This window comes from Electrona antarctica, assembly GCF_951216825.1.
Source record: "Electrona antarctica genome assembly, chromosome: 12".
NCBI classification, from domain to species: domain Eukaryota; kingdom Metazoa; phylum Chordata; class Actinopteri; order Myctophiformes; family Myctophidae; genus Electrona; species Electrona antarctica.
The window spans coordinates 44,654,490-44,681,830 of record NC_136793.1 but is presented as its reverse complement, the minus strand read 5'-3'; the positions used below and the strand labels follow the sequence as shown (position 1 = coordinate 44,681,830).

General features: G+C 42.6%; 2 protein-coding genes across 2 annotated transcripts in view; one reads left to right on the top strand and one right to left on the bottom strand.

Moving 5' to 3' along the window:
* Positions 1-1,144: 1,144 nt before the first annotated feature.
* acsl2 (acyl-CoA synthetase long chain family member 2) lies at positions 1,145-16,571 on the top strand. Its single transcript, XM_079515894.1, has 20 exons — positions 1,145-1,256; positions 7,123-7,373; positions 8,030-8,144; positions 8,233-8,297; positions 8,384-8,485; positions 9,211-9,310; positions 9,453-9,631; positions 10,584-10,616; positions 10,824-10,875; positions 11,044-11,117; positions 11,449-11,526; positions 11,638-11,772; positions 12,026-12,160; positions 12,660-12,828; positions 13,048-13,136; positions 13,232-13,348; positions 13,433-13,576; positions 13,920-14,021; positions 14,117-14,188; positions 14,793-16,571. Exons 2-20 carry the CDS (start codon positions 7,125-7,127, stop codon positions 14,931-14,933), a joined length of 2,151 nt encoding a protein of 716 aa, XP_079372020.1. The 5' UTR covers positions 1,145-1,256; positions 7,123-7,124; the 3' UTR covers positions 14,934-16,571.
* Positions 15,608-27,341, bottom strand: part of bin3 (bridging integrator 3) — a 41,541-nt gene continuing 29,807 nt past the window's right edge. The window contains exons 7-9 of the mRNA XM_079515895.1: positions 21,612-21,753; positions 20,194-20,328; positions 15,608-17,366 (exon numbers count right to left, since the gene is read on the bottom strand). Coding sequence (XP_079372021.1) covers positions 17,220-17,366; positions 20,194-20,328; positions 21,612-21,753 — 424 coding nt within the window. The 3' untranslated portion in view covers positions 15,608-17,219. The remainder of the gene's footprint in view (positions 17,367-20,193; positions 20,329-21,611; positions 21,754-27,341) is intronic.

Here is a 27,341-nt window from a genome sequence, read left to right as displayed (position 1 = left end):
TATAAATGTGTTAAATTGCTTTATATATTCTGATAGTAGGTCACTAGGCCTACTCATTGGTAGGCTATATATCAGGGGGCTTCTATATAAACACACACACACACACAAGCCACTTGAACCCTAGCATTTGCTGAAAATAGCAGATCTACAAGCTCACAAAGCATTGTGTTGCACATGCGTTGTGAGCTTGTAGATTTGCTATTTTCTGTGAAGAGATGGTGGAGGGAAAAAGAGTAGACCAAGTATACCGAGCCAAGTTTAGTGAGTATTGCTCGGGTTTAAATGGTTAAATGAATGGTCTGAATATAGTCATTATTGACAAAAAACTAATAATAATAATTTACACAACACTGATGATGGTGCAGTCAAACAATGACATCTATGAAAAAGTGTAATCTGCAACAGAATTTTATACAATTTACGTAGTGGGGGTCCTTGCTTCATCTCTCTCTCAACTAAGGGCAAGGGGTAAAAAACGTTGAAGACCCCTCCCCTGAGTGTTTGTGCAGTAACTCTCCAGATTAAACATTTTCAGGTCAGGAAACAAACTGTATCCATTCAGAAGCGAGAACTCACCCAGGATGACACTGCATAAACAAGTGAATTTGGGAGTGATGAGATTAAGGAGCAGACTAGCAATACAACCGGCATTAGGGCTTGATTGATTGATTGAAGTATTTAACAGTTTGGAGAATTACAGTACATTTATGGACGACCCCATAAAGCATTACACTTGTGACTTGTTTACAATAGGGTCCACCATGTTCAATTCATCATAAATGGACCAGAGCTATAGGAGAAGACACATTTGAGAGCTCTGATAAATGGGTAGGCCTACTTTCCAAATTGGCTGAAGATTGACCTACCATTTATTAAAGAGCTGGAGAGACGCAGACACCTCTGCAACTGAACAAACACTCTAATATATCATATCAGCAAGCAATATAGCATTATATTTATAACAAATAAAGAAAGTTTTGATTTATACAAAAACATTCCACATTGGACCCTCGCTTCCACAGATGGAGCTGGAGGGTCATTACTCATTTTGTTTCACTTATACATTCTGAGACGCAACTGAAACACAGTTAAATACCAATAGTTAGAAAGTGACGTCAGGGAAAGTGTCCAGTTCGTTGCAGTGAGCGACGCTGTGGGCACAGGCACGTGGTAAGGGTAACGGGTGGATAGCAAAGTATTGGGACTGGGAGCGCAGCGCAATCTAAAAACAATACGGTGACCTACATTTCGTTCAGGTAAGCACCGATTACCTTCTGCATGTCCTGTCGTTCCTTTAATAAATTCTTAAATTGCATAGATCAAGTCTTCGAGAGTTAACTTTTCAACTCTCTCCTATACTCTAGCCTGCCCTACATCGTTTATCGCACCCAGGCGGCGTCTACCGTTCTGTCTTTGAGACATCGTTGCGTTCCTATAGTTACAAAGTTACATCTTAAAGTTAAATTATATGAAAATATTTTAATTATAAATGAAATTATTGATCAGCACTCAGGAAAAGATCCACGCCGACAGCAACAAAGTCAACACTGCGATGCAAAATACCAGTAAAGTTTAATTCATATCTGATTATCTGTGATTAAAACAAATGCCTTGTCTCAAGTCGTCTAAGCGCCACCGGAGGCAGATATGGGGGCATCCGGCATTTGTATACGTTTGCGTTTGTTGAAAAGTTGAGCATAGCGATCGTTTTTTCTCTTCTTCCCTGAACCAAGATAATTACTAGTTGGAACTTGGAACCGTGGAGGCGGTTTTGGCTAGGAGGAGGATACTCTGTTGGTTCTGCAGAACCAAGGGTACATTCTACTGATTCTACCTCTGGTCTGGTCCATCGCTATATTCTAATCTACCCAAGTCGTTCGTGGATAATGTATTTTGCTTGAGAATTGAGAAATATATGTTATGTTATCTTTCCCCTTCCCAACTCGGACCGACATGTTTAAATGTGTCCATGTGTGGATCATGGATGGAATGCACGCCTGAATTGGCATTCCTCGTGTCTCCCTGAGTCCTATACTCTGAGTGCTCTCCCAAGTCCCAACAGAGCATTTGACAATAACATAGTTACAGTAGGGCAAACGAATTTAACAGCATAAAGGCTGTGTGTATTCAGCCATCCAGTGTGTCTATCTGCCCCAGTGCACAAAAACACTCCGTCATTCAAGTGCTCCCCCCCCCCCAGATTTTTAAACTGTTGTAGGCTATCCCACTATACAGTACATGACAGCCAAAGCTGTTCTAGATTCAGAAATGCTTTGTGTTTTAAGTGCATTTTATACAGGTATACGTTATGATACATGACCAATGAAATATTATGACCGGCATGAAAGACTGTCTTTTAATTGAGCTATTAGGCTACTCTTCCAGGGCCAGCAGTGACCTGTTCTCATTCCTCTCCATCTCGACTCTTTGTATCAAAACCCCTTATTGTGACCGAGTATGTCTGTGCCCTTCATGCTTCATTTAGGAATCGCAGCCAGAATACACCAGTGCATTTCAGTCCTATCCCCTTGCTCATTCTCTCCCCATGCAGCCTCACTTGTCCCCCTGTGCTCTCCTCATCTCTTCCCAGACCGTTCTGTTCACATGGAAAGAGTTCATTGCTCTGAGTCTGTTGGTGTGGGTACTAAACAATGTCACATTGTCCCTCCCAATAAACCACCCCCCTCTTCACCTCACTACCTCCTGTAGTTTTGTTTGTCAGGGATAACATTTCCACTCATTTTGCTTTTACCAGAGAGATGCCCTAAGCTACTTTGGGCATTTGCACTGTAAATGTAATTCATAGATTTTTGTAGTGGCAGCGTTTTCCTTTTGATCATTAAGAGTGGAGCATATTAACTTATTAAGTACTACGTGACCTTAGCTCAAGCAGGAGACCAACCTCACTAGCCATCTTGGGCATCAGGTTTGTGTAAATGTAGACGCATGTAGGGCGGAAACAAGCATTTCTTTATTGATTTGACCAGTTAATTGAGACAGATCCTGATTTAAAGCAATTCTTATGCTTGCATTTTTACATATTTTTGCTTTATGAGGGAGGTGGAATGGTGAAAAGTAAAACATAGACCTACTTCTGTTGTAATCATTGTTACAGATCGGAACCAGACAGGTTCAGATCAAAACCTGTTTGTTTGTTTGATTGACAGGGTAAGTCATGGTGTTGTCTTTGTTCCATACAGCATTTCTGCTAGGTTCTCAGCTCTGTCTCTACTTGTCAGCAGGGGTGAAGTGCATAGACATGTAAACTGCCACTGGGAAGTATTTGCCATTTTCCTGTAAACAGCAGGATGGCATTTTATAGCACCTTTTAATAGGAGCCTCTCCAAGTATTAAAAGGGGAATCTATGTTACACTTTAGTGGTGGCTTCATTAGCTTGTGTGCTGGGATAAATATACACTTTAACCACAGGTTTTATTTAATCACAATTTAAAAAAAAGTATTTTATGACAGGTGTGTTAAGCCGTTGCATTATTGGGCTTACAATCATTTGTAGCATTGTGAAATTATAGCCTAAGGCTACCCACAGGAAATTCAAGAATGGCTAGGATGTCTAGTGCACTTTCTACAGGTAGACATTTTGCTTGTTGACTGTTATTCTGCTTTCTCTGGGCTCTGATAGGGAGTAAGTGCTTTGAGCACAATAGTGCCTGTCTAGCCTTGACAATAGGCATTATTTTATGAATGGAAGCAAGGGAGGAAGGGGTGATAGCACTATTCGTTCAGATAAAGGGAGAGAAAATGGGCTACAGCAGGGGATATTCTTCTCACAATGAAGCATCATTTATTTTCCATGTGCCAAATCTCAAAAGACCATTCATTCCCATGTTATATACTTAAATCATTTGCATTGTTGGTCCAACATGTGCAAAGTGGCAAATAAACGTTATTAGTTCACATAACTCAACTCATGAGGATTATAAATGTTTTGAGGAAGTGTGGCATTTGCTTCATTCATCTTTTCAGAGGATAAGGAAGTGGGGAAAGATTGGGCCTGGGAGAAAGGGGAGAGGGGAGGGACCACGCTCTACCCCCTCTTCTTTAAGAGGGGGAGGGGGGGGGGGGGGGTAAACTGGGTGAGAGGTTGAGGGCTGGGGGAGCTGGTGGGCTTTGGGTGGGGGTATTAAAGGATGACTTCACCACTTCAAACTATCTTCATATAATTGGTACTCACAAATGTTCATGATAAAATTGAGACTCAGGGGAATCCATATCACAATATATCCATATACAATGACATACATACCGTAAAACAATACAACAATGACATAAAAGTACGGGGAATAATTAATCGGTCAGTTCAGAAACCCATCTACCAGTGACATCATCATCGTTAGGCAGATTCTTTTTTTTAAACAAAATTTGTACAAAATATTCAGATTTGTATTACCGTGAGGCGTGAGAACAATAGCTTCCATTATTATAGCATGGTAACCTTTCAGAATAGAAAGCCTGCCGTTTCTATTAGCTTGGATTCCCCATCGTTGATGTCACTGGTAGACGGGTTTCTGAACTGCCCACATCCCTCCTATGAGACGCAGACCAAGTAGAAACAAGAATTGATGACATCAATTAATTACCAGCTGCTGCATTATATCCCATGGCTGAGAGGTCGGCTAGAGGCAAAAGGTGTGTGGTTGCCTAGAGACGAGGCAGCCAATCAGGACGATAGGTTGTCAGTACAGCCAATGAGAAATATAGGTCTCAACTACAGCAAGTGGGCATGAAAGCACCACAGAGAGCGCATTGACCAGCTGTCCTTACACAGCAGCTGGTAAAAAATTGTGCCATTTCAGGGGTTTTCATTCAACTGGTGGTCCATGGATCACTGGTGGTCCGTGAAGGAATTGCATGTGGTCCCTGATCACGCATTTAGAAACATAGGAAAGTGAAGGCTGTCTTTTATTTTTATATATATTCTTTCCTGAGAAACTAAATGACCTGGTGACCTATGATGAGGCCTCAATGTTGTCATTTACTTGGAAGTCGGACGTGAAGAAATTCGACAGAAAAAGGGAGTTTGAATCTCAAGGGGAATCATTATTAGGAAATATATATTGCATTTATGTGCTCGATGCTCATACAATCAGTATATCAGTTAATAAAAAATGAGTTTAATATGGAAGGTTGGATAAAGAAAGAACAGAATTATGGTAACCGTGAGATACAGTAAGAATATCAGTGGTTCTCTACCTTTTCTGAGCTCTGGACCACTAGCATATTTCAGGTCAATAATGACCAATAGGGGCTTCATATAATCTGTTGTGCGTACTACCACGTAGTATCGTGCAACAAATTGTTCATTTCCACGCCTTTCCCCCCACGCTTAATGAGATAACTGTTATAATTTTTTTTTTAAAAGGTATTTTATTTCCATTTTAAAATGTTTTCCCATGGACCACCTGCAAACCTAATTTTACCATGGACCACTAGTCTGTGGACTATTGGTTGAGAGACAACCCAGCCCTGCATCATGTCATCATTTCTGATTGTGTTTCTTGTTTGCATTTTGTGTTCTCTTGCTTGTCTCCGTTTTGCCACTGATCTGTACAGCACTTTGGTCAACCTTGGTTGTTTTAAAACATGCTTTATAAATAAAGTTTGATTTGATTTGATGTCACGTGATGTCACGAGACCTGGCCGGGTGGGCACCATATATGGGGGCTTTCCCCATGTATGGGGATTTTGAGTGATACACTGACTGACTGACTGACTGACGGGAAATGCATGATTCCATAGTTAACTGCGACCATCGGTTGCAATTAATCTTTAAATGTTTGTTTTTGTGGCTTTTGCCTTTATTTTATATAAAAGGCCCAGGCCCAGGCCTCGGTCGCAATTAATCTTTGTTGGTGGATCAACTTCCAGGCAAGAATAAAAGTAAAATGAGGGGCGCCCACTGTATTTATATCGGCCACATGACGTCTTACATCGTAAGTTGGCAAATGATTTATGTCATAAGTCCTCTAAACAAACATTGCATTTGTAACATCCTCAAAAGTCCATAGACTTGGCTGGCAAACGAGTTATGTTGTGCTCTAAACAAACCTCAAAAATGGTGTGTGCATGAAAGGTGAAGGTAATTGAAGAGTTTGTTGTGATGCTGTTGGATGCCTTCCAGCTTTTCTCCTCTTTTCTTCCTGACACATTACGCTTTTGGGGAGCGTGAACTATTAAATCTCTGGCACAGAGCTATGGGTGGTCCTACAGGCTATGAGCCATCGTGCCATCCCTCCCCCTCACCCCATCTTACCACCAACCCCACACTACTGTACACGGCTGCAACTCAAACCCCTCTGAACCTTGTTCGTTCTCTTGTCCCATCTTTGTTGGACGACAAAGCAGTGGTACATGACTGAGAGTAACCTCAGCGCCTGTTTCTGTTAAGCCAATCATGGTTACTTCCTGATGGCCCCCCTTCCCAGTTTACTGGCCAGGCCTTTGCTTTTCTCTCCCGAGTCCCCCACTCTGCCAAGCCTGTGGCACAGGGTTGTTCAGCCGGCCATTGAAAAAGAATCAGAACAGGGCTGTGTTTTACTGTAACAGGGGCAGGTTGTTTTATTCCTATTCCTTATCAAGCTGGGTTGTTCTGCAGAGTTGAGACGGAGATGAAAAGTAGAAGTGAGGCAGTGTTCAAATGCTGGATCGTTTTCCCCTTGAAAATTGTGAAAATAATGTATTATTGAAACATTTTTTCTTGCAAAATGTTTCAAGCGATGTAAATGGATACATCAGGTTACAGATGAATTAAGCTGGTACCGTGTTTGTATGCTCTTTGTGTCCGTGGACTCACTAACAAGTTAGGAATTTTGTTAACCAGTTAATGGTATGGGCATACATACAATAGTCAAGGTTTATTCTTTGTACTGTATTTCCAAAGCATCTTTTTTTTTGTACTTCACCACCCTTTTGTTTTGTGCATAGTTCTCAGCAACATTGAGCAGTGTCTTTGAAAGCACAATAATTGCCTCCCATTTCACTGGATTCCATTATCAACGTCATTCATTCATTCTTTCATTCATTCAGTCAGTCATTCATTCATTCAAGCATACTCACACTGCGCCCCACCCTCCCAACCCTGTCTCTCTGTCTCCCCCTCTCAGTTATGCATTTTCAAGAGTGGTTACGATCAGTTCGAGCCAACGGTGGAATTAAAGTGCCGGAATCCGAGGACATCTGGAGCCTTCTTCCCTCTTTCCCTCTGTCCTCTTTCTCCCTCCCCTCCCTCTCTCTGTCACCGTCCTCTCTGTTAGGTATAGGGGCCCTGGCCTCACTTACTGCTTACTGGCTGGTGACACGTCCTCGACCCATGCGTCCCCCCTGTGATCTACAAGCCCAGTCTGTGGCTGTCCAGGTGAGTGGATCATGGTTCTGATCTTGGTTCCATACCAGCCTCTATAGTCTATACACGGTGAAATTCCAGTGTTGGACCAGTGCTGCTCATTTAACGCAAATGATTTTATTGTGTAAATATCTTAATATTTGGATAAATAGCAGTAAATAATTGGAAATGTTTCTATACACTGTTTTTCAGTTTAATGCACCACCCTTGTACTCTATGTGCAAATATCAGTGACAATAAGAGAACTCAGATTCTAATGATTCTGTTGTGAATGTTAATAGGCATACTTAATTAACTGATTATACAGTATACTGTATAACTGTGCGCACCGAAAATTGCAGATCTTATAATATTGCAGATCAGCTATTTCCGGTGTGCAACACGATGCGCAGTAAGGCCCCATTTACACTGGCAGCCAAATCCAGCCTGAATCAGATCTGAGCCGCATCCAGATTGGAATCTGATTTGTTTAAATGAGTCATGTGACCATTTAAACCAATCAGATTTCAATCTTGATGTGGCACAGATCTGATTCAGGTTAGATTTGTCTGCCAGTGTAAATGGGGCCTAATAGCTCAGGCTGTATGCGTGACATTTTTCTAAAGGTGTAGTCAGTAGTCACATAATTGAACTTTTTTGTTTTTGTTTTTTTGGGGCGTTTGTTATAGGGAGAGCCCAGCTGTAGACGTTCTGCACTTCTTAAGGATGACACACTGTTAGAATTTTACTATGACGACACCAGGACTGCGTATGACATGTTCCAGAGAGGCCTGAGGATTGCTGGTGAGCTGCTGTGCTTCGGCAGAAGTTGGGGCGGGGGGAGGGACCTTTCTTTTTTTAAACTAAATTGCATGCATGTTGTAACCCCCAGGAAATGGCCCATGTCTAGGCTTCAGGAAGCCAGGGCAGCCCTATGAGTGGATTTCCTACACAGAGGTGACAGAAATTCTGTATTTTGATACACAAGTATAACAAGAGGTTTTACATAACACTGTTCCTCACTGACGATCCTGCTATTTCAGGTGGCTGAGCAAGCACAGGTGCTGGGTTCTGGGCTGCTGGCCAAAGGCTGCCAGCCGAACCCGGAGCAGTTTGTTGGAATATTTTCACAGAACAGGCCAGAGGTACACACATTTTGGTGATGGCATGTAAGGTCAGCTCTGCCTACCAGCTGTGTCGCTGGTAGGCATTTAAGACTCGAGTGCAGCTTAAATGAGTCGTACGTTTTCACAGTGCATCTAAATTACATTATTTTGTTTGCAACTTTGCATACCTCGATAGGAGTTAATGGTTAATGTGGTTAAACGCTAACGTGACATGGATGCGTTCCAGGTCTCAATGGATTAATGAACAGTCAACTACCTCTTGTTTTGCCTGTTATTAATTATCACTTTCGAGGGGTATAAAACACCCCGAAGGCAAAGTGACAGTAATATGTAACTTCTGTCAGCACAACAATCTACCCAACCATTTATTGTACCATGTCTTTTTGATTTACTCAATGGTTTTTAAAAAATACTTATTTTGTTCTGTACTATTTCAAACTCTTGATGTACCCTGATGTAGTGATGCTCCTGTTGACTCTGGCATGAAGCATTTGCTATTCTCCCGTCTGCAACTGTCTGACATTGTGAAAATTAAAAGGACATACTGTAGATCCACAAAATGAGAATTATGCTATAATTTTACCAATAATTATCTATTATTTAGCAATTATTTGTGACTTATTTGTTTTTTTAGTGTTTTGTTGACCTTCGGGTCAAAAGTCAACCTGAGCATCACTACTACACAGATATGATACAAGACAGGAGTCTAACTGTGTTACTCTGTCTCCATCTATTGGCAACAGTGGATCATTTCAGAGCTGGCCTGTTACAGCTACTCTATGGCAGTGGTGCCTCTATATGAGACACTGGGGTTGGAAGCAATGGTTCACATACTCAACCTAGGTAAGACAACCCCCTGAAAGCACCACCAATGCAATTAAATCAGTGTGATATTTAATGTCTTTATGCGAGAAATTAAAAGACCGTACATCAGTGTGATTGCAAGGTAAATACGTAAGAAACAACTATCACTGTCCACTTTTAGCGGAGATTGCCTTGGTGATCTGTGATCGGGAGGAGAAGGCTACAGCCCTTTTGGAGAACAAGGAGAAAGGAGACATTCCCACCCTGTCCTGTCTGGTGCTTTTCAACAACTTCAGTGATGCCTTACTGGACAGGGGAATGAAGTGTGGAGTAGAGATTTTGCACCTGTCACAGCTCATGGTAAGAGTGAGCGATACAGAAGAACTTAGTTATGTAACAAACACAGAGGTTGTAGAGCTTCTATGCTCATTAGTTCTGTTCTCAGGCACGGTATGGCATGTTTTTCACTGACATGGTTGATGGGGGCAAGGCGCATGAAAGATACAAAGAGTGTTTAAGATTATTTCAAGCCATTTACACTAATGCTTTAGTATAGTGTTAAACAGGATATATCATTGCTGGAAAACACCTAAGACCATTTTTTAGGTTTTTGAGATCAAACTGTCTGCTAAAGCAGCTAACTCCACCGCCTCTCCCCCTCTCAAGTCACAATAGGGACTTTAAGCAACACCGGGTTTCAGGACGGCTCCGCTAGGTGGAAGTACGGCTGCTAGGATGCAATCGCCGTAGTAGTCAAAATCGTTAAGCAAACAGCCATCGGCGACGGGTTCCCATGGTGACGACGCGTCTGCAGCATGTGTCAAACAAACACAGACAAGATAAAAAAGAGAAGACCCCATCGCGCGTCAGCTAACTTGCCGATAACTTGCTTCTTACATGCGCTGGACATGATCAGCAGTGGAAAGAGGAAGGTGCTGGAGCAATTTGTGTTATTCTAAAACAGTTTTAATAAACATGGTTATTATGACATAATTGTCCCTAGTACTAACTTTGATGAGGCAGTATTGCTTTGTTTCTTTTGAAAAAAAATATATATATATATATTTCTTCATTTCCTGAAAAATTTACATTTTGGACTGGAGTTACAGGTGGTTCCTCCCCGACAGCAGAGATATAGAAGAAACGGTGCCAGAGTCAGATTTGAGCCCTGAACATTGTGATTATGTGGACAGTTGTCAGCGTTCTTTACGGGTTGACCAGGGTACTTCAAAGATATCAGTTGTTGTCAGTGTTCAAACAGTTGATTCAAAGAGTTTAAATATAACTAAAAACCTTTATTTTCCCATCTTAGGATATGGGACAGCAGAACCTCAAAGATCCTGTGGTGAGTTTACCGCCACTCATCAGCTATGTTCCTGCATACAAAAGCATCCAATAAATATGTAATTAGTCTTTAAATACAAAGGAAACATATTTTCTCATTAGCCGTCTCGCAAAAGCCTTCAGTGTTTGCTGAGGATTAAACCAGAAGTGTATGAACGCCTTTTGTCCTGTTCATATTCATGTTCTTTGTATTGCTGTTTACTTGCAGCCGCCCCAACCTCAGGATCTGGCTGTCGTATGCTTCACCAGTGGAACCACAGGTAGCATTTCCCCCCATAATTACGCTTCTGGTCCTCAACTCTTGAGGTCACGTGCGTTGTTAGAAAAGCGTCCATCAAACGCCTACTAACAACCACTCATTATGGCATGGCCATAGTCTTTTCATTGCCACACAGGCCACTGCAGTAATGCCTTGTTTATTTATCTAGGGAAGCCTAAGGGAGCCATGATCACCCACGGCAACATCGCCTCCAACACCTCCTCTGTTATTAAGATCCTGGAGGTCTGTCTGCACGACATCCTCATTCCCTAATTGAAAACAGCTTCACGGCTACGTTCAGTTCTCATTTCTTTGTCACCATCTACACTAGTCCCCATACGTTCCTTCTCCCTGCTGTGTAATGGCATGATTCATTTGATTGTCCTTGCAACTGGAAGGCACTTGAGCTAATTGCCTCTGTAAAAGATTGTCTCATCTGATTGCTATTGTGAAAGCTAGATTATATCTGTGATTGTTATACATTACATTCAGTTAGAAAACATTTGGTTTTGCCAACTACGTGTCGTGATTCAAAATGTTCCCAGTTTTACATTTGTTTCTTTGTCCATCCTAGGGATCATTTGTGATCCAACAAGAGGATGTGGTGATCTCTTATCTCCCCCTTGCTCATATGTTTGAGAGGATGATTCAGGTAGTTTAACCTCTGTCCCCTTTTTGTGATTGTTGTCACAGTGCCTGTGTACGAGTTTAAAATAATAATAAATTATAAATAATTTATAAATCAGACTTACCCATCTTGCAGGTGACCATGTTCTGCCACGGTGCCAGAGTAGGATTCTACCAAGGTGACATCTCTCTCCTCATGGATGACATTAAAACTCTCAAGCCCACCTTCTTTCCTGTAGTGCCTCGCTTGCTCAACCGCATCTATGACAAAGTCAGTGAAATAATATTTGCACAGATAATGCAATGAAATTATTTATGTATGTTCATGTTTTTTCTTTTCTTTTGTACAAAAAAAATCTGTACACTGGAAATTGATTTTCAGTGCCCAAAACATGTATTTGGCCATGTCTGTCTGGTCTTGCTGATGGTGCCATAATAGACATGTAGTCTGAAGTTAATATAACACTTAACTTGCTTTAAGCTCAATACTACAATCATATGTTTGTGTTGACTTGCCTGAGTAGATACTCGGTTCAGTGACGTCTCCGCTGCGCCGGGCTTTGCTTCACTACGCTGTGCGGCGGAAGCAGGCAGAGCTTAGCAGTGGGGTTTTTCGCAACAACAGTCTGTGGGACAAGCTGGTGTTCAACAAGATTCAGGTCAGTGTTTTAAACCTAGTTCCGATCCAAGATAAAACAGTTTAAGCCTGGTTTTATACACGTTGAAAATATCCGATCTACAAGCCGACAATGCACCATGAATGCAAAGTATTATGGGCTTGTAGATATTTTCGGTGCGCAACACTGTTGTAGGGCGGAGCATAAATGAAGGATTTGGAACCTTAAGAGAACAATCACAGTGGTCTGAAGGATCCCATAGAGTTGGAGATAGTAGTCTATGGCATAGACTACTATCTCCAATAGTATCTCTTAACCAGTTTGTTGTCAGACGATCCTTGTATCTTGTGACTATCAAGAAAGCAAGCAAGCAAACCATTCTTTTAAAACAATTCATTAGGATGTAGCCATGTAGGATTTTCCATCGCTGCACCTAGGATGTAGCGCAGGCAGGTAGAGCAATATTGTATCGCTACAACTATATAATATCTGTACAGTACACCATTTAACCCATCTAAATCCCACATCTCCTCTATTCCAGGCCAATTTGGGAGGAAATCTGCGGTTCATCCTTACAGCATCAGCGCCCATCTCTCCGACTGTGCTGTCCTTCCTCAGGGCCACTCTGGGATGTCTGATCTTTGAGGGTTACGGTCAGACTGAGTGCACCGCAGGCTGCACATTCTCTATGCCGGGAGATTGGAGCGCAGGTAAAGGGCTGATGTTTGCGCAGCATCTGTGCTGATAACGGCTCTAAAACGTTGTGCGTCTGTTAGGGATGGGTATCGTTAGGATACCAGTTCCGCTTATCGATTCCGGTTCCTAACGGTTCCCTATTTCGGTTCCAAAATGGTATAAAACTGTCTGTACCCACTTTTCTCATTGCGGTCCTTAGTATGCATTTATGTATGCATCCATGTGTGTATCAGGTCACGTTGGTGCTCCCTTGCCCTGTGCGATGGTAAAACTAGTCGACATCCCTGATATGAACTACTACACCAAGAACGGAGAGGGAGAGGTGAGACAGTCTTGGGAAAGGGAAAGTAATTAACATTGTGTGAAGTAGACCATCTGTTACCTATTAACACTGCTCCTGGCTTTTCGCGCCATTAGATCCTCATTCGTGGCCACAGTGTCTTCAGGGGCTATTTGAAGGATGAGGAAAAGACAGCAGAGGCCTTGGACAGTGACGGGTGGCTGCACAGTGGAGACGTCGGCCAGTGGCTTCCAGTGAGCTGAGTGACAAATAAGGACTATTCATGATCAATGTGGTCTACTGTACTGTAAATAATGACTTTAAAACCTTTCTGTCAGAACGGGACATTGCGCATCATTGACAGGAAGAAGCACATCTTCAAGCTGTCCCAGGGAGAGTACATAGCTCCAGAGAAGATAGAAAATGTCTACATGCGCTGTGTTCCGGTACTGCAGGTGTTTGTGCATGGAGATAGTTTACAGGTACTGCAGGGCTATACATAATATACAGTACATGATTTATTAGGCTTTGTGCATAACTGTGATCCTGAGTTTCTCAAAGGTGGCATACCCAGTTCAGTTTCCCACAGCAGCACATGCTTGGTGTGGCAATAGATTTAAACCGGAAAGATACAGTATGACACCTTCATACTTGTATGAAGGTGTCATACATGTATGTGTAAATCTGAAGCCGTGCCGGAACCAGGTATGCCAGCTAGTTTGGGAAACCTAGGACGACATTACACAGAGAGCCTATTCACATTTTAAATGGTTGATTGAAAATGTCTGAAACTATTTTACTTTATTTTGTATTACTTGGTGCCAGTCTCATCTAATCGGCATCGCTGTGCCCGACCCAGAGGTATTCACTGAGTGGGCTAAGGAGAGAGGATTTGCGGGATCATATGAAGAACTTTGTCAGAATACAGTATGTCATTATCACCTCTTTGTGTACCAAGTATGTCTTGACTTTCACAGGCGCTGTATGAATTCCTAAACTGTGTTATCCTGTTCTTTGAACAGGATGTAAAAAAGGCAGTATTAGAGGACATGACAGCTGTAGCGAAGGAAGCAGGGCTGAAGTCGTTTGAGCAGGTGAGTAATTGCAAAGAAAGTTGTTCGTACCTAGAATAAAGATAGCAATGCTGAGACATGAGTCATAACGTGTTTGTCTGTAGTTACATACATGGTGCCGACATTTGTCTTGACGCAAGTCATATTGACAATTATTCATTTGAAAATACATCACCTCTTTGTCAAGCGTAGGGGCAATGCCAAATCTATCTATCATCAAGTCTCTGTCTGTGTTGTAATCCACGTAACTCGAGAACCGTTCTCCCCACCGAGGGAGTGCAGGGCTCGGTGTCAAGTCAGTTGGACCCACGGTTGTTCCTGCCCAGGGTCCATATATGGAGCTGGCCTGTTCTGACATTATATTGATGTCTGCATAGACTCCATATTTTGGCATACCTGACAAAGAACTCCATATATGGGCATAAAAGAGACAGACAGAATATCTGGGTGGGGAATGCATTTCCAATTTGCATCATTCCAAGTAGGCCAGTGCCCAACGGGCACCGCTCTAGTTAGCCTAATGTGACAACCGCATTTTATTCTAGGCTCTTAACAATAATTTTGAAAATATACAGACCAAAATGCTAACAGTGTTGTTCACCTCTCTTCATTTACCTCCTTTCAGGTGAAGGACCTATACTTGCACCCAGACATATTTAGTGTTGCCAATGGCCTCCTCACGCCCACTTTGAAGAGCAGACGTGTTGACATTCGCAGAGTCTTCCAGGAACAGATCTCAAGCATGTACAACAAGAATGTCACGTAGAATTCCGCTCATAAATCAACCATCACCAATGTTGTCAATCAATGGACAAAAAAGTAGGGCAGAGAATAATAGTTGAAATACCTTTTACCTGTGCCTTAATCAAAATATAGAATCAGTTATATTTTGGGGTGTTGACATTCCCTCCTGAAAACTCATGAGTCCATCCTTGCGTCTTCATTACACAATAGTGCATTAACACTTTACATACCATGGCTACAGAGAAATAACAATAAATGGGACCAAAACCATTTTTGAGAATTATAGAAAGACATTATAGAAAGAATGCACAATTATTGTTGTAGCGCTGAGATTATTGGACAAGCTGGTATATAGATAGGTTTCTGAATCACAGAGCTGCCGTGACTAATTCACAACTTTACTTCAGTTGCAACTGGTACTTAAAAATATATATACATTTTATAATGATCAAGTTATAGATGTATGTTGCATTTTGTTGACAATGTGCAAGTTCCTGTTCACTCTACCTTACATCTAGTTTCCTTTTATATTATTGATAGAACTTGGATCAAATTAATTTGTAAATGGAATATATAAATGTAAAGATCAGACATTTGTTGAGAAGTTGCTACTTTAACTAATTTGTTTATGTGTCACTGAACATGAATTTTAGTTACTGTGAATGATTGTGTGATTAAATTGCATCACTGCTGCCATTGAAAAACCTCATGAGTTTATTTCTGGTGAGATATTCCCTTGAACAGAGTTAAAACAAAATACTAACCCTCACATGCAGGCAATCTCTAATATTTATATACACATTATTGCCTACAGCACTGGTGATTAATGTATTGAGACCGTTTATTCTATATATTTTTTACATTGTTGTACATGAAAAAGGACAATGCAAAAGATAGTCTGTAGTGTAGAGAATAGTCAAATTGATCACAATCCAAGTATTTATACAAATACAAATTTAAAAAGCATGATAAAATCCACTCTTGTTAAATTAACAACATATTCACTCATTAAATAACATTCACAAATTAATGTTAAAAACCACTACTAACTTAGAAAAACCGCAATACAATTACTCAACTTTAAACAAACAGGACTTCAATGCAGAACACAGATAAAGGGCACACATTTAAAGGCATTTCCTTCAAAGAGTAATTCCATCATCCAACTCTTTTCAAGAATAAAACAAAATCACCTATTTGGTGTGAAATATTCTTAAGTCCACCTAACATTAGCATCCTACTGAGACATTTCCTGATGGCAACAAGGAAGAGGAATGACCATACACTTTGGTCCTAAAGCAAGGAAAACCAAAAGCTGGCTTCTCCAACTTGATTTGATATGGCATACAGTGTGTGGAGACAGGCCTCTATAATAATGTCTATTAAAGTATAAAGGCCACATCCCAATCGGAGAACCTGTATCAACAAACAATAGAACAAAGGATTCTCATTGTGAATAAACTGGTTAGGCCTGGTAGGAGTGTTGGGTATGCTCCACTAGAGGGCGCAACCGCTTTGATTTTTGAGAAGTAGTTCTTCACAAATCTCCACAGATATTTAGTTGGGAGTCCTTTCAGCAAAATTGTAATCGACAGGCGAGTTGTTTTCAGGATATTTTACCCACAGTCAAGACAATAACGCAAGTACTTTATGTACATATAATGTTACAAAATTCATCTTGAAAAAGAGACAAAGCTTAATTAGTGATTAAACCTGAGGGTTGAGTGTAGCGAATAGTACAAATGTTAATCAACACAACAGAAATCCTTCGGACTTGACATACTGAATTCTTCTGGAACTTCAGATTTGCTGCATTATCTGAACCCCTGCAGGGATTGCTTTGCTGTTAAAGCAGATGTGATGACATTTATTTTCACCCTCACTACCTACTTTGGAAACAAACGCGTGCAGACATATTGGGAAATCAAGACGTGTTACCCTGCTAATTAGTTCTGAGAAGAACTGCTTCATTCCATTATTGGAAAATAAATAGATACATTGGCTTATAGTGTAGTGCTGGGCTAATGGCTTAGTAAATGTGGCATTTCATTTGCTTTGTGAGAGGCTGAGGCTGAACGACATAATGGATAGATCGGAGAGAAGAAGCAGCGCAGCACTCTGCGGGGTGTACAGTGATTGTGTGTGAGGGGGAAAGGAAAAAGTTGTCAGTCTACCCAGGTTAAGGCCCAATGATGTCCACATGAACTACACAGGAAACCGAAAGTGAGTGAAATCCATTCAGTGAGGCATGAAAGGGAGGAAAGTCGTGTAGTAGTGGTCCTTCCCTTGTTAAATGTTTCCTCCTCTGTCAGTCATCAGCGACAATGGACAGAGCGCGTAGCTCACTGAGCTTGGCCTCATTCTCCTTCTCTCTCTGTTCGTCCGTTAGCCCCGCCTGGTCGATCTGATCCGTTAATTCGCTGAAGATGTTGTGCATCTCAGTGAAGTACACCACCTGAGACAAGACAAGATATAAGGGTAGTTAACACAACGTAGTGGCAGAAACAAGACAAAAGCGAAGCAAGAGAAACAGACCGGAGAACCATTGGTTTCCCAATTCAGATTATTAAAACAGTCAAAGAAATAAGAAAACCACCATCCAATTTCACATCCAAACTATTCCAGCCCAGTGTGTAACTTTAGCTTGACTTACAACAGTTTAAGGCTGCCGGTCACACACCTCTTCAACCCTACTAACAAGAAGTGAGTTGGGAGGAATAGAGGGCTCCGGGACATTATCAAACAACTCAAAGCCAAAAAGAACCAAGCACTTCGGTGGGTAGTGACCCTGCTTTTTCTCCTCCAATCTGAACAAGCCGTACAGAATGTTCACTGAAAGCTTTCTTGACATATCCCACCCCTGCTTCCTCCCCTAGTTCATGAGTCAGGATCCCCAGAGAGTATGCTTTGATGATTAATAGACTTTAATCACATTACAAGACTCCACAAGAGTGGGCAGAGAATGAAAGTACTGGGAACTACAACCCCTTGAAACCCTCCAAAACCACCACCACACCTCTATATTTATTCACGTAATCATGCATATCCTAGTGCTCTTATTTCCCATTTTGTCCCCAATTTAGTCATTGTCAATTCCCACCATGTTCGTATAAGACAAGACCCTGTCACTGCCAGCCTCTACGGTTCGGCCTGAGTGTGGAGGGTGTAGACAACCGCGTGTATTCTCTAATACACATCTACTGGCAACATGTAGTTGCCAGTCACTTATTGACATGAGGCGTTTTCACAAGGAAGGTTTAACACGTGTGGAGGAACACGCCATCCCCTTTCTGTTCTGCTCCCAACAGGCACCCCGACTGGACCAAACTCGCTAGTGCAGTGTCAGAGAACGCAGCTGGCTTCCGACCCGCAAACATAGCCAATGGTTTGCGGGCCACGGCCAACCTGGAGGCACTGTAGACTGCAGTGGAAACCAACCCGTCTCCATGTAGTTTGGCAGGAACTCCTTGCATCGCCTCTACAGTTCTCTTACGGTAGCATTGGTCACTAATTTGGTACTGTGCCTGTGTTGTACTGTAAGCTGAGACAGGAGGGCGAACATCGGTAGATGCTAGCAGAAGAGATTTTTTGCAATAAACTGAGTTATGAAATCAGAATAATGGCTAGTTCAACCTGGAAACCCTTGCACCACTAATACATTTGGCAGAATTACTGGAGAAAAAATCCCTAAAAGTCTCAAGGTAGAATTTTTCGCCAGCTAATGGAGGCCTTCGGGTCAGTGCTTAGTCTCAAAGTCTTTTGTGTTTATACCAAAATTTGCCACCTAAACCACATGAGTGGGCCTTGAGTATTGGGTTACTGCCGTTTGTGGGGGTAAAGTGGATCTTTTTTCCCATTTCAAAAGTGGCTTGTTGAAAGGGCCATCGGAAATGTCCGTGCCAGTGACGATAATGTACACCAGATCAGTGTGTGGATGTCCCCTTTAGCATGGAGACTCTATTACAATTAATCCAGTCATCATGGGACAGCGCACAGGAAGGGACTGTGACCACCGGCACCTACTGCATAAAAAAGGAACCTTTGGGTTTATTTATATGACATTTGTCAAGGCATTTTTACACACCACTGATTGCTCAATATTTATACAAAGACTCGCTGTGACTAATCGCTAGAAACCTATCCCAATAAAATACACAAATTATACAGGAAAGAAGAAGTGTAAGCAGGGAATCCATTATACTACATTGTTGAAAAAGTGCTTTGGGAAACAGATTTAAAAATTGCTGTTTCAAGGACAAATCAAATGCAGAAAAAAAAGGAGAGAAAAAACAACGTTCAAAAATATACACTGCAGAGAATACACAAACTGAGTGTGACAGTGGGAATACTATGAAGACAAAGTCTCAATTCAGCAACATCTGTACAGGTGGACAGTTCAGGCTAGAGCAACGTGTCCCATCGACAGACACTGGATGGGACTCCTGGTGGAGGAGCTGGAAGCCTCCTAACAAAGGCAGTCATTGTGCTTGATTCTACAGCCTCGGGGAACTCTGCAACGCTAGCCTGGAGGAAAGGGAGTGGAGAACTACACTGAGCAAGCAGTGCACGTGTGCTCGGGCCAGCGATGAGTTCCACTGATCCACTGGCCACCCACGTGTTGCTTTGAGTGTGTGTGTGTGTGTGTGTGTGTGTGTGTGTCAGATACATGAATGAAGATTAAGTGGAAAATAATAGCTTAATAGTGACAGTTAAGGAAGGTTCCCATGCCAATGATGCTAGACATTAATAAGGTAAGCAAGTAAGAGCTCAGTTTATGCTTTGATAGTTGACCTGAACTTGAGAGTTGGGTAAGGTAATCGTATAGTTTAAACAGGCACCCATGTTCATCCTGTAATCCTATGAATTGACATAAGGTCTATGGATAATCTTGTTTCACTAATTAGGAGCATGTGCCAGTTAACTGTCAAAAAAAGGAAATGATATGACATGTAGCAGGCTAGGGGCAATGGCACTGCAGCAGACGCCCAGCTGCTTTAAGGAAGCCAACAGCGCCAGGTTGAGAAGGGCTAGCAGGACCAGAGTGGAGCCAGACAGACGTGGCCTTCCCGAGCTATACTCAGTGTTGTGGGCCATCACTGGAGGATAATTACATTAGCACTGTGTGGACAGACAGGAGGCCAGGGATAAGGCACTCCTTCACAACACACTTTCTCCAATGTTTGACCCATCGTCTGCAGGAGCAACAACTTGTGTGCAGTAAGTATGTGTGTGTGTGTGTGTGTGTGTGTGTGCGTGTGTGTGTGTCCACGTGAAGCACTAACCTGTGCCCGAATGAGTGCCTCAAAGCTGGGCTGGAAGTAATCGATGCGGCTGTGGTAGAACTTAGGCATCTCATCCAGCAGCTGCTTGTTTTTGGCCTCAAAGTCCTCCCTGACCGGTCTGAGCTCCTCTCTGGCCTGTTGGGGTGGAGGTGAAGGGTGGAAGGAGCACACCAATGTTCACCATCACTTGTGGTTTTACACAACATTCTCCCATATCAACAATCCAAATCATCCAGTTTTTCCTTTCTTTGTTTTATTGCAAAGTCAAACAAACTACACGTTAGAAACATTTCAACAGTGTAGTTTCTTATAGTTCATTCGAAAAACAAAAACATTTGCCAAATTCCCATGGAAAGAGACAATCTGAGAAAAAGGCAGTAATCACGACCACAGTGAGGAGGAGTAGGTAATGTGGGCAGACTTGGCTGTGAGGACTCCAAGGCAGGGTATGTGTGTGTGTGTGTGTGTGTGTGTGTGTGTGTGTGTGTATTGGTGGGTAGTCATGTAGGCATGGAGCTAGAAATGATGGGACGCACCATGGATGCACGTGTAACCTAAAGCTAGTGTGTGGATATTTATTATTGCGGGAAGAAGTTGTTGTGGACAATAACACATTGTGAATATTGCATCGTCCATCAATTAAGCATCTTCTTTGGATCGCCCCCCCCCCCCCCCCCCCTTCTTTTTCATATCCTGAAATGGCACGCTGGTGTTTTGTCAGGATCGTTTCTTTAAGTGCAGAGAGATTCAAAGGGCAGGGATGTACGAGGCCTCTTCAGGCTTTGTTCCCCTGACAGTGCTTTTCTCAATGTGTGTGGGTGGCTCGCCATGTGAGGATGTGTTAGAACCCAGGCAATACTGCAGCACTATGTGTGAATGTGTGTGCGCCTGTAGTGGCTTCGGTGTGTGCACTGTGCAGGTGTGTGTGTATTTATGTGTGCGTGTGTGTGTGTGTGTGTGTGTGTGTGTGTGCGCGCACGCGCGCACGGGTGCGTGTGTGTGTCCACAATTCTCAATTACGCGCCTGTGGATCCGCAGTGATGCCTTTTTTGAAAAGGCAATACTTGAGAGCCTGGTAGCTTGCGTGGGTGAGGGGAGCGCACATGTACAGTACAGTATGCATGTGCTCAACTATTTTTGTTCATATCCAGTCAGCATTTGTGTCTTGTTCACTTATTGCACTCTATTCAAAACACTGGCAACTTGTAAAGAGCGCATGACCTCTTCTCTGTAGAGACAAGAGGGAAGAGTTCAAGTGGACCAACACGTGCAGCGACGCAAGACTTTAACCATTTGGCCACAATCTTTAACCTATTTTATTCATCAGAGTAAGAAAAATGTAACACACACACACACACACACACACACACATACGCACACACGCACACACACAGAGGATACAAATAAGGCTGATGTACCTGATGAAGTTTGACCATTATAGGTCCAGTCTTTTCTTTTTCTTCGTATTTCTCCACCTTGGACTGTAAACGTTTGTAGTCCTGCAGTGCCTGCTCTCGCCGTTTCACAGCCATGTTGAGGCTGGGGAAGACACCGCTGTACCTGAGACAGACGAGCACAAACAAACTCAGGCACCTGCACATGTCTGACACAACTCAGAGAAAAACAATAGTGCACAGCACTGCACACTGTATACACACACACAAAAGAAGAAAAAAAGGCATCAAAATACACCAGAGACATTTTGGGAAGCATTGCAGTTAATGAGATCCTGAACCAAAGTGTTATTCCATCTATAAAACTTTAGGACACATTCTGTATGTATCAAAGCCTAGCGTAATAAGCATCGGTATCAATTACTAAAATTCCTTATTGCAGATGCAGTTTCAAACCCCAGGGGACAGCATTGCATTAAGCTGCTTCTAATCTATTATCTAATTACTGTAGTGCAAAATGGCATGAAACAATTCATTTGGCGACAATTATTATATTCCAAATGAAAATACAGTCTTTCTATGAGAATCCTCAGTCTTCGGCACTAAAAATAGGAAAACACTCATCTGTAACTTAGCAACAGGAGTCCGAGTTTCATCCTGGGACTTGTTGCACTGGTTTTAAAGGCAAACTAGCAATATACTGTATAGAGTGTAGAGAAATGGAATAACTCGACCTCTGTGAAAACATCTATGATCCCAAATAAATTATAAATTAATAAATATTCATCACTCATTTATCACTCCTCTAAGCTAGAATATATTCTGAGATATTATAGCCTGATTCATACTTAGCTGTGTGCATGTGTCGAGCACCACCACCAACAATAGCAATCTACAACCATGATGTGTCGTGTGCACAGCACGCAAACCAAGTGTAAATCGGGCACACAATATCTGGGGCGCAATAGTAATTGACTGGATTGTGTCGACCACATAATTGTAACGTCCTTGTTCGATTACGGCCATAGTTGTGAATTCCATCCCCCCCCCCCCCCCCCCCCCTCTACCTTCAGCTGTCATTTCTACACTTAAACTACTCTAAATTAAAAAAATTCAACAATTGCATTAAATGATAATTTAATGTTGATATGCAAGTATGATGAAAATTGAATGCCTACAGAAAAACATAGGCCGAATAAACAGATAATGCTATACATAAATAATGCAAGGTGAGTAATGCGACGGCAGCATAAACCCTGCAGACCAGGAGTGTCATTTCTGAGAACATTCATCCAGTACGTAACAAATAATTTCATCACCTCTTAATTGCACAACACTTGTAGTGCTTTGTGTAAAAGTAGGCCACAGGATCGTTCACACAGGTGTCTGTTGTTAAGCGTGAAATGAAAGAGAGTTACACACTTTCCTCTCGCACCAGTGACTCATTTAGACTATTTCATCACTTGTGTAGGCACACTATACAACCACCCTAGTTTATTACGTCTCCTTCCACCCAAAGATCTATTAACGGGCTCAGTGTGTGGGCACGATTTACTTTCCTCGCTGAGCCAGCCCTGGCCATTCTCAACACAACAGGTGAGGGGGAATCCACTGAGGGATCTGTAGAGTGGTTGTGAAATCCAAGAGTAGTCCAAGCACTGTCTGCCTGTGTGACTAACCAGAGGGTGGAGGGGGCAGGACAGTGCGCTGGAGGGTGCAGGGGGGATGGGGGGCTCCAAGTGACGTGGGCTGAGACTCCGCCTCTGGCAGACAAGCAGGGATTGTTCCCGACAGGAAGTAACACAGTTGTAGAGTAGGGAGTGGTCTTGTATCACTAGTGTGACATCACAGAGCCAAGCCCCACAGCCCACGCTCTCTCGCTATTTATAAAATACCACTTTGGCCCAGTTTATGGCAGGGGTGGATGCTGTTCCTCTGGTCTTACTATCTGGCCTACAGTCTTAGCGTACACATACTTGGGAAGTGCCACGGGATTATGTAACTGCCCTCTAGGCATGTGCGCGCTCCGGCACGATTCATTTGGCCGATGACAACTCACAGCTCACCAACTTTCAAGTGACACAAAGCCTGGCCACATTCTCATTGAGCCGCGGCTTCACACCTCACTTCACACCACCCTTTGAGTCATCTTGTGAGCTACCGTGACACGTTGCTGCTCTCTGCAACTCTTAGAAAAGCATGATGATGTCATTATAATAATACACATTTATTTGTATAGCACTTTTCAAAACAAGGTTACAAAGTGATTACTGATTATAAGGAATGGCCCACGTTACCACGTAGCCTCAGGTTGAGTTTCTCAATGTTGTGGAAATAGTCGAGGCAACCTTGATGGCATGAGGACTCTGCCAGGTGTAGAGGACTGTTAACATGTGATCACCAGTCTCGATTTTATTGGATGTTTTTGCATGGTTGTTAATGTCTTGTCTTGACTACAGGCAAGCATTACAAATGAAATGAAAAGGTTTCAGTACTGCCAATATGCCAGTGGTAATCAACTGCAGAAACCAAAACTGTAATAAGAAATGATCTACACATTGCTTGTGCATCATTGCTACAGCATAAGGAGTCTTTTCGGGAAGTCTCCCATGAGGATGTCAGTGTCTCAACTCTCTCAGACCAGTGGAAGTCAACAATATGACTCAGCTCTGTCAGCTCAATGTGTGACAGTAGTCCTGTTTTAAAGGTCACCGTTTGCACTGTGTAATGATAGTTTGGTGTAAAACTGGACAGGAGGCGTACATTTCCCTCGATATCCCTTGGCCATGGCTCGGCCACTACCGGTCAGCCGGATAGGTCTGTATCTGTGGTCGGTTCTCGTCTGGCCGAAGTCTTGTGCTAGGGCTGAAGGCTGCACAGGGCCAAGGCCACACCGCTGTCCATGCGATAGGTCAGGGTGTGGTAAAAAAAAGGCTGGATGGAAATAGCATCTGGACCGGAGAACGTGTTTATGAGCAGCTGCCAATCCACAGACGGGCCGGTCTGACCCGGCAGCCAAGCCCTAGTCTAGGCCAGACACCCTCAGTCTGGAAGGTTGACCGCCCCACTTTGTCACTATCACATAATTTATGACAAAAAAAAAAGAAGAAAAAAAAGAAAACACTACAAAAACACATACCCACCTACAATGTGTCTGTCAATGGTCTCAGTCCCATTGAATAGGACAGTGGTTTCAACCACTGGTCCGGGGACCACCAGTGGTCCTTGAGAGGGTTCCAGGTGGTCCCCAGCTACCGATCTGTAACCATGAAACCAAATCCATTTGGTTTCATCTTACGCTCTCAAGAGTTAAATTATTGTAAAACATCTGCATTACTTAATTAGTTAATTTACAAGAAGTCTACACAACTAGAGAATGTAGAAGAATTGTTATTTTGATCAACGTTTGCCTGTTGCGTCTCCTTATGGTACCAACATCAATACAGTGTGTAATTGTGGACAAAATCGTATTGAACAACAAAATATTCTTTCGTTTTGGGCCTGAGAGGCTAAATCTCATCAAATGAGTCTTGAGTCTGTGGCTCAAATGCTGAATAAAATGGGCCTTGATATGAAAAGGCCAATGTGATATGAATAGGACAATGTTACTTTATGATGTAAGTTCGCAAGTGTGTAACAATATGAGTACACACAATTTAATTAAATAAATACAAAGGATTGCCATCTGTTGTGAAAGTGGTTCGATAGCAGTGGACCAATGGGGCCTGCGTTTGTGAAGTTCGTGCAAAGCAGAGCCCTCTTTGTTTCAACAAAAGAAAGTTTTGCTCTGCCATAACTTGCCTTGTGCTCCGTTGTGCATTGTCTCCGTCTGATCGAAAGTGAGAAGACTCATGCAAGCAGGATACATGATATCCCAGATAAGCGTGGTAAAAAAGGGACTGGCTACTTGCCATCATGTCACTATATACTGTACAATTGGAGAGTGGAATGAAAAGATAACCCCCAAAAAGAAAAAAAGAAAGTTATTAAATTAAAAACTACAATCAAATGTTACAGATATGTCAAATGAATGAGGTGGACCCCTGGGCAGGCCTACTCCAGGGACAGATACTTCCTGTGATTGATAGGGGTGGTGCTGCCTCGTCCAGTCATTGCTCAACCCAGGGCAGAGGTCTCAAAACAGGCCTGCCTTCTGTCTCACCCAAAAGAGCAACGGAGCAGAAAGGGTTAGGTTAGGAGGCCCAGATAACACAAATGCCTCATGCCCACGCACTCCCCCTCCCTTCACATAAACACAGTGATGTCACTGAGTGTGACCTCGCTGAGTGGATACAGAATACACGGTTGGGACTGGGAGTAAGGGAGACAGAGAGATAGAGGAACAGAGATGGAAAAACAATAGAGAGAAAAAAAAGGTAGAGGAGAGACAGACGAGAAGAAAGAGGTAAAGAGATAGAAATACAGGCAGACAAGAATGATAGAGAATCTACTCCTTTCTTGAGTTCATTTAACAATATTTACTATGTATTACTAGCACATTGATCACCAAAAGTGTTGATTAGCCTGCGAACCAGGCTAATTCAAGGCTCTCCATTAACATATTCCTTTTCAACATTCTATTTACAATCATCCAAAATCACCCAAAAGAGTATTTTGACAAAGACTAAACAATGAGAAAAATTAATTAGTGGTGGACTAATGGAATCTTAATGGAAGTGCTAATGTATAGTGGCTTTCATAGATCAGTTTTCCATAGAAAACACAGTGATTGTACTAATAGTGTTTTTAATGAAGGGGGAAAGTAAATGAAGAGGGTGGTTTACCGTGGCTTTCAAAGTAGTCTATGTTCTTACTTCCTCCTGCCTAACTTCATGGCCTAAAAATCCATCCTGTTAAGATAATACCCCCACCCCCCACAATCTGTTTGTCGAATGTGGTCTCTTTCAGTGTGTGTGTGTGTGTGTGTGTGTACTATCCAGAGACAGTCGTGCTCTCCAACCAATGCATGGCCCAAGACCCAGGAAGCTGGGACTTTTGCCATATTCAGAGCCTGCCCACACGTCCGCCTGCCGCCCACCAGGAAGAGGAAATTAGAACCATTCCATCCTGTCACTGCTCCACCATCAAGAGCGCACAAGCAGAAACAAAGCACATGCAGACGCTGTCTAAAAACTATTTATGTCTTACAGAGGAGTTTCTGTAGAAATAAGTGTTTTGGTGAGACAGATCACTCTTAAAAAAAAAAGGGAAAACAATAAAGACACCGGCAACGTCGTAGGGGAAAGTTTAGTGCAAACTTGTGCAGCAAACACATGCATACCCCTCATACTTTGTGTACACATTAAATCTGTCATACACGCCCCCGTCCAAAAAAGAGCCTCCGGGGAGGAGCCGCAAGGAGGAAGCGGAACCTTAACAAGCATTCGGAAGACGGGTGGGATCACTGCTCCCTGCCTGGCCACTCCCTCCACAGCTACCTCTGGTCTGTGTGTGTGTGTGTGTGTGTGTGTGTGTGCGTGTGTGTGTGTGTGTGGAATCAGTGAGGGAGGGAGACAAGGGTTAGGCTTCAGGAATGGAATAGCACTCACTGCATGCCCAGATGGGGGCGAGTGTAGGGACAGAGAACCAAATAAAACTTTCTTCCAGACACACTACACACCACAGCAGCACCATTTATTCACTGGCTTAGGTCCTCATTTGAAATTCCCTATATGCGCTTTGCTTAGCTGACCTGAATAAAATGGTATTTGCAAATAATTCTGTATCTGTTTGAACCCGTTCAGGAATGCAAAA

Coding starts and splice junctions, on each gene's coding strand:
- acsl2 (XM_079515894.1), top strand. CDS start 7,125: ATGCATTTTCAAGAGTGGTTACGATCAGTTCGAGCCAACGGTGGAATT. Junction 10,617..10,823: donor AGAACCTCAAAGATCCTGTG/GTGAGTTTACCG, acceptor GTTTACTTGCAG/CCGCCCCAACCTCAGGATCT. Junction 13,577..13,919: donor TGCATGGAGATAGTTTACAG/GTACTGCAGGGC, acceptor ACTTGGTGCCAG/TCTCATCTAATCGGCATCGC.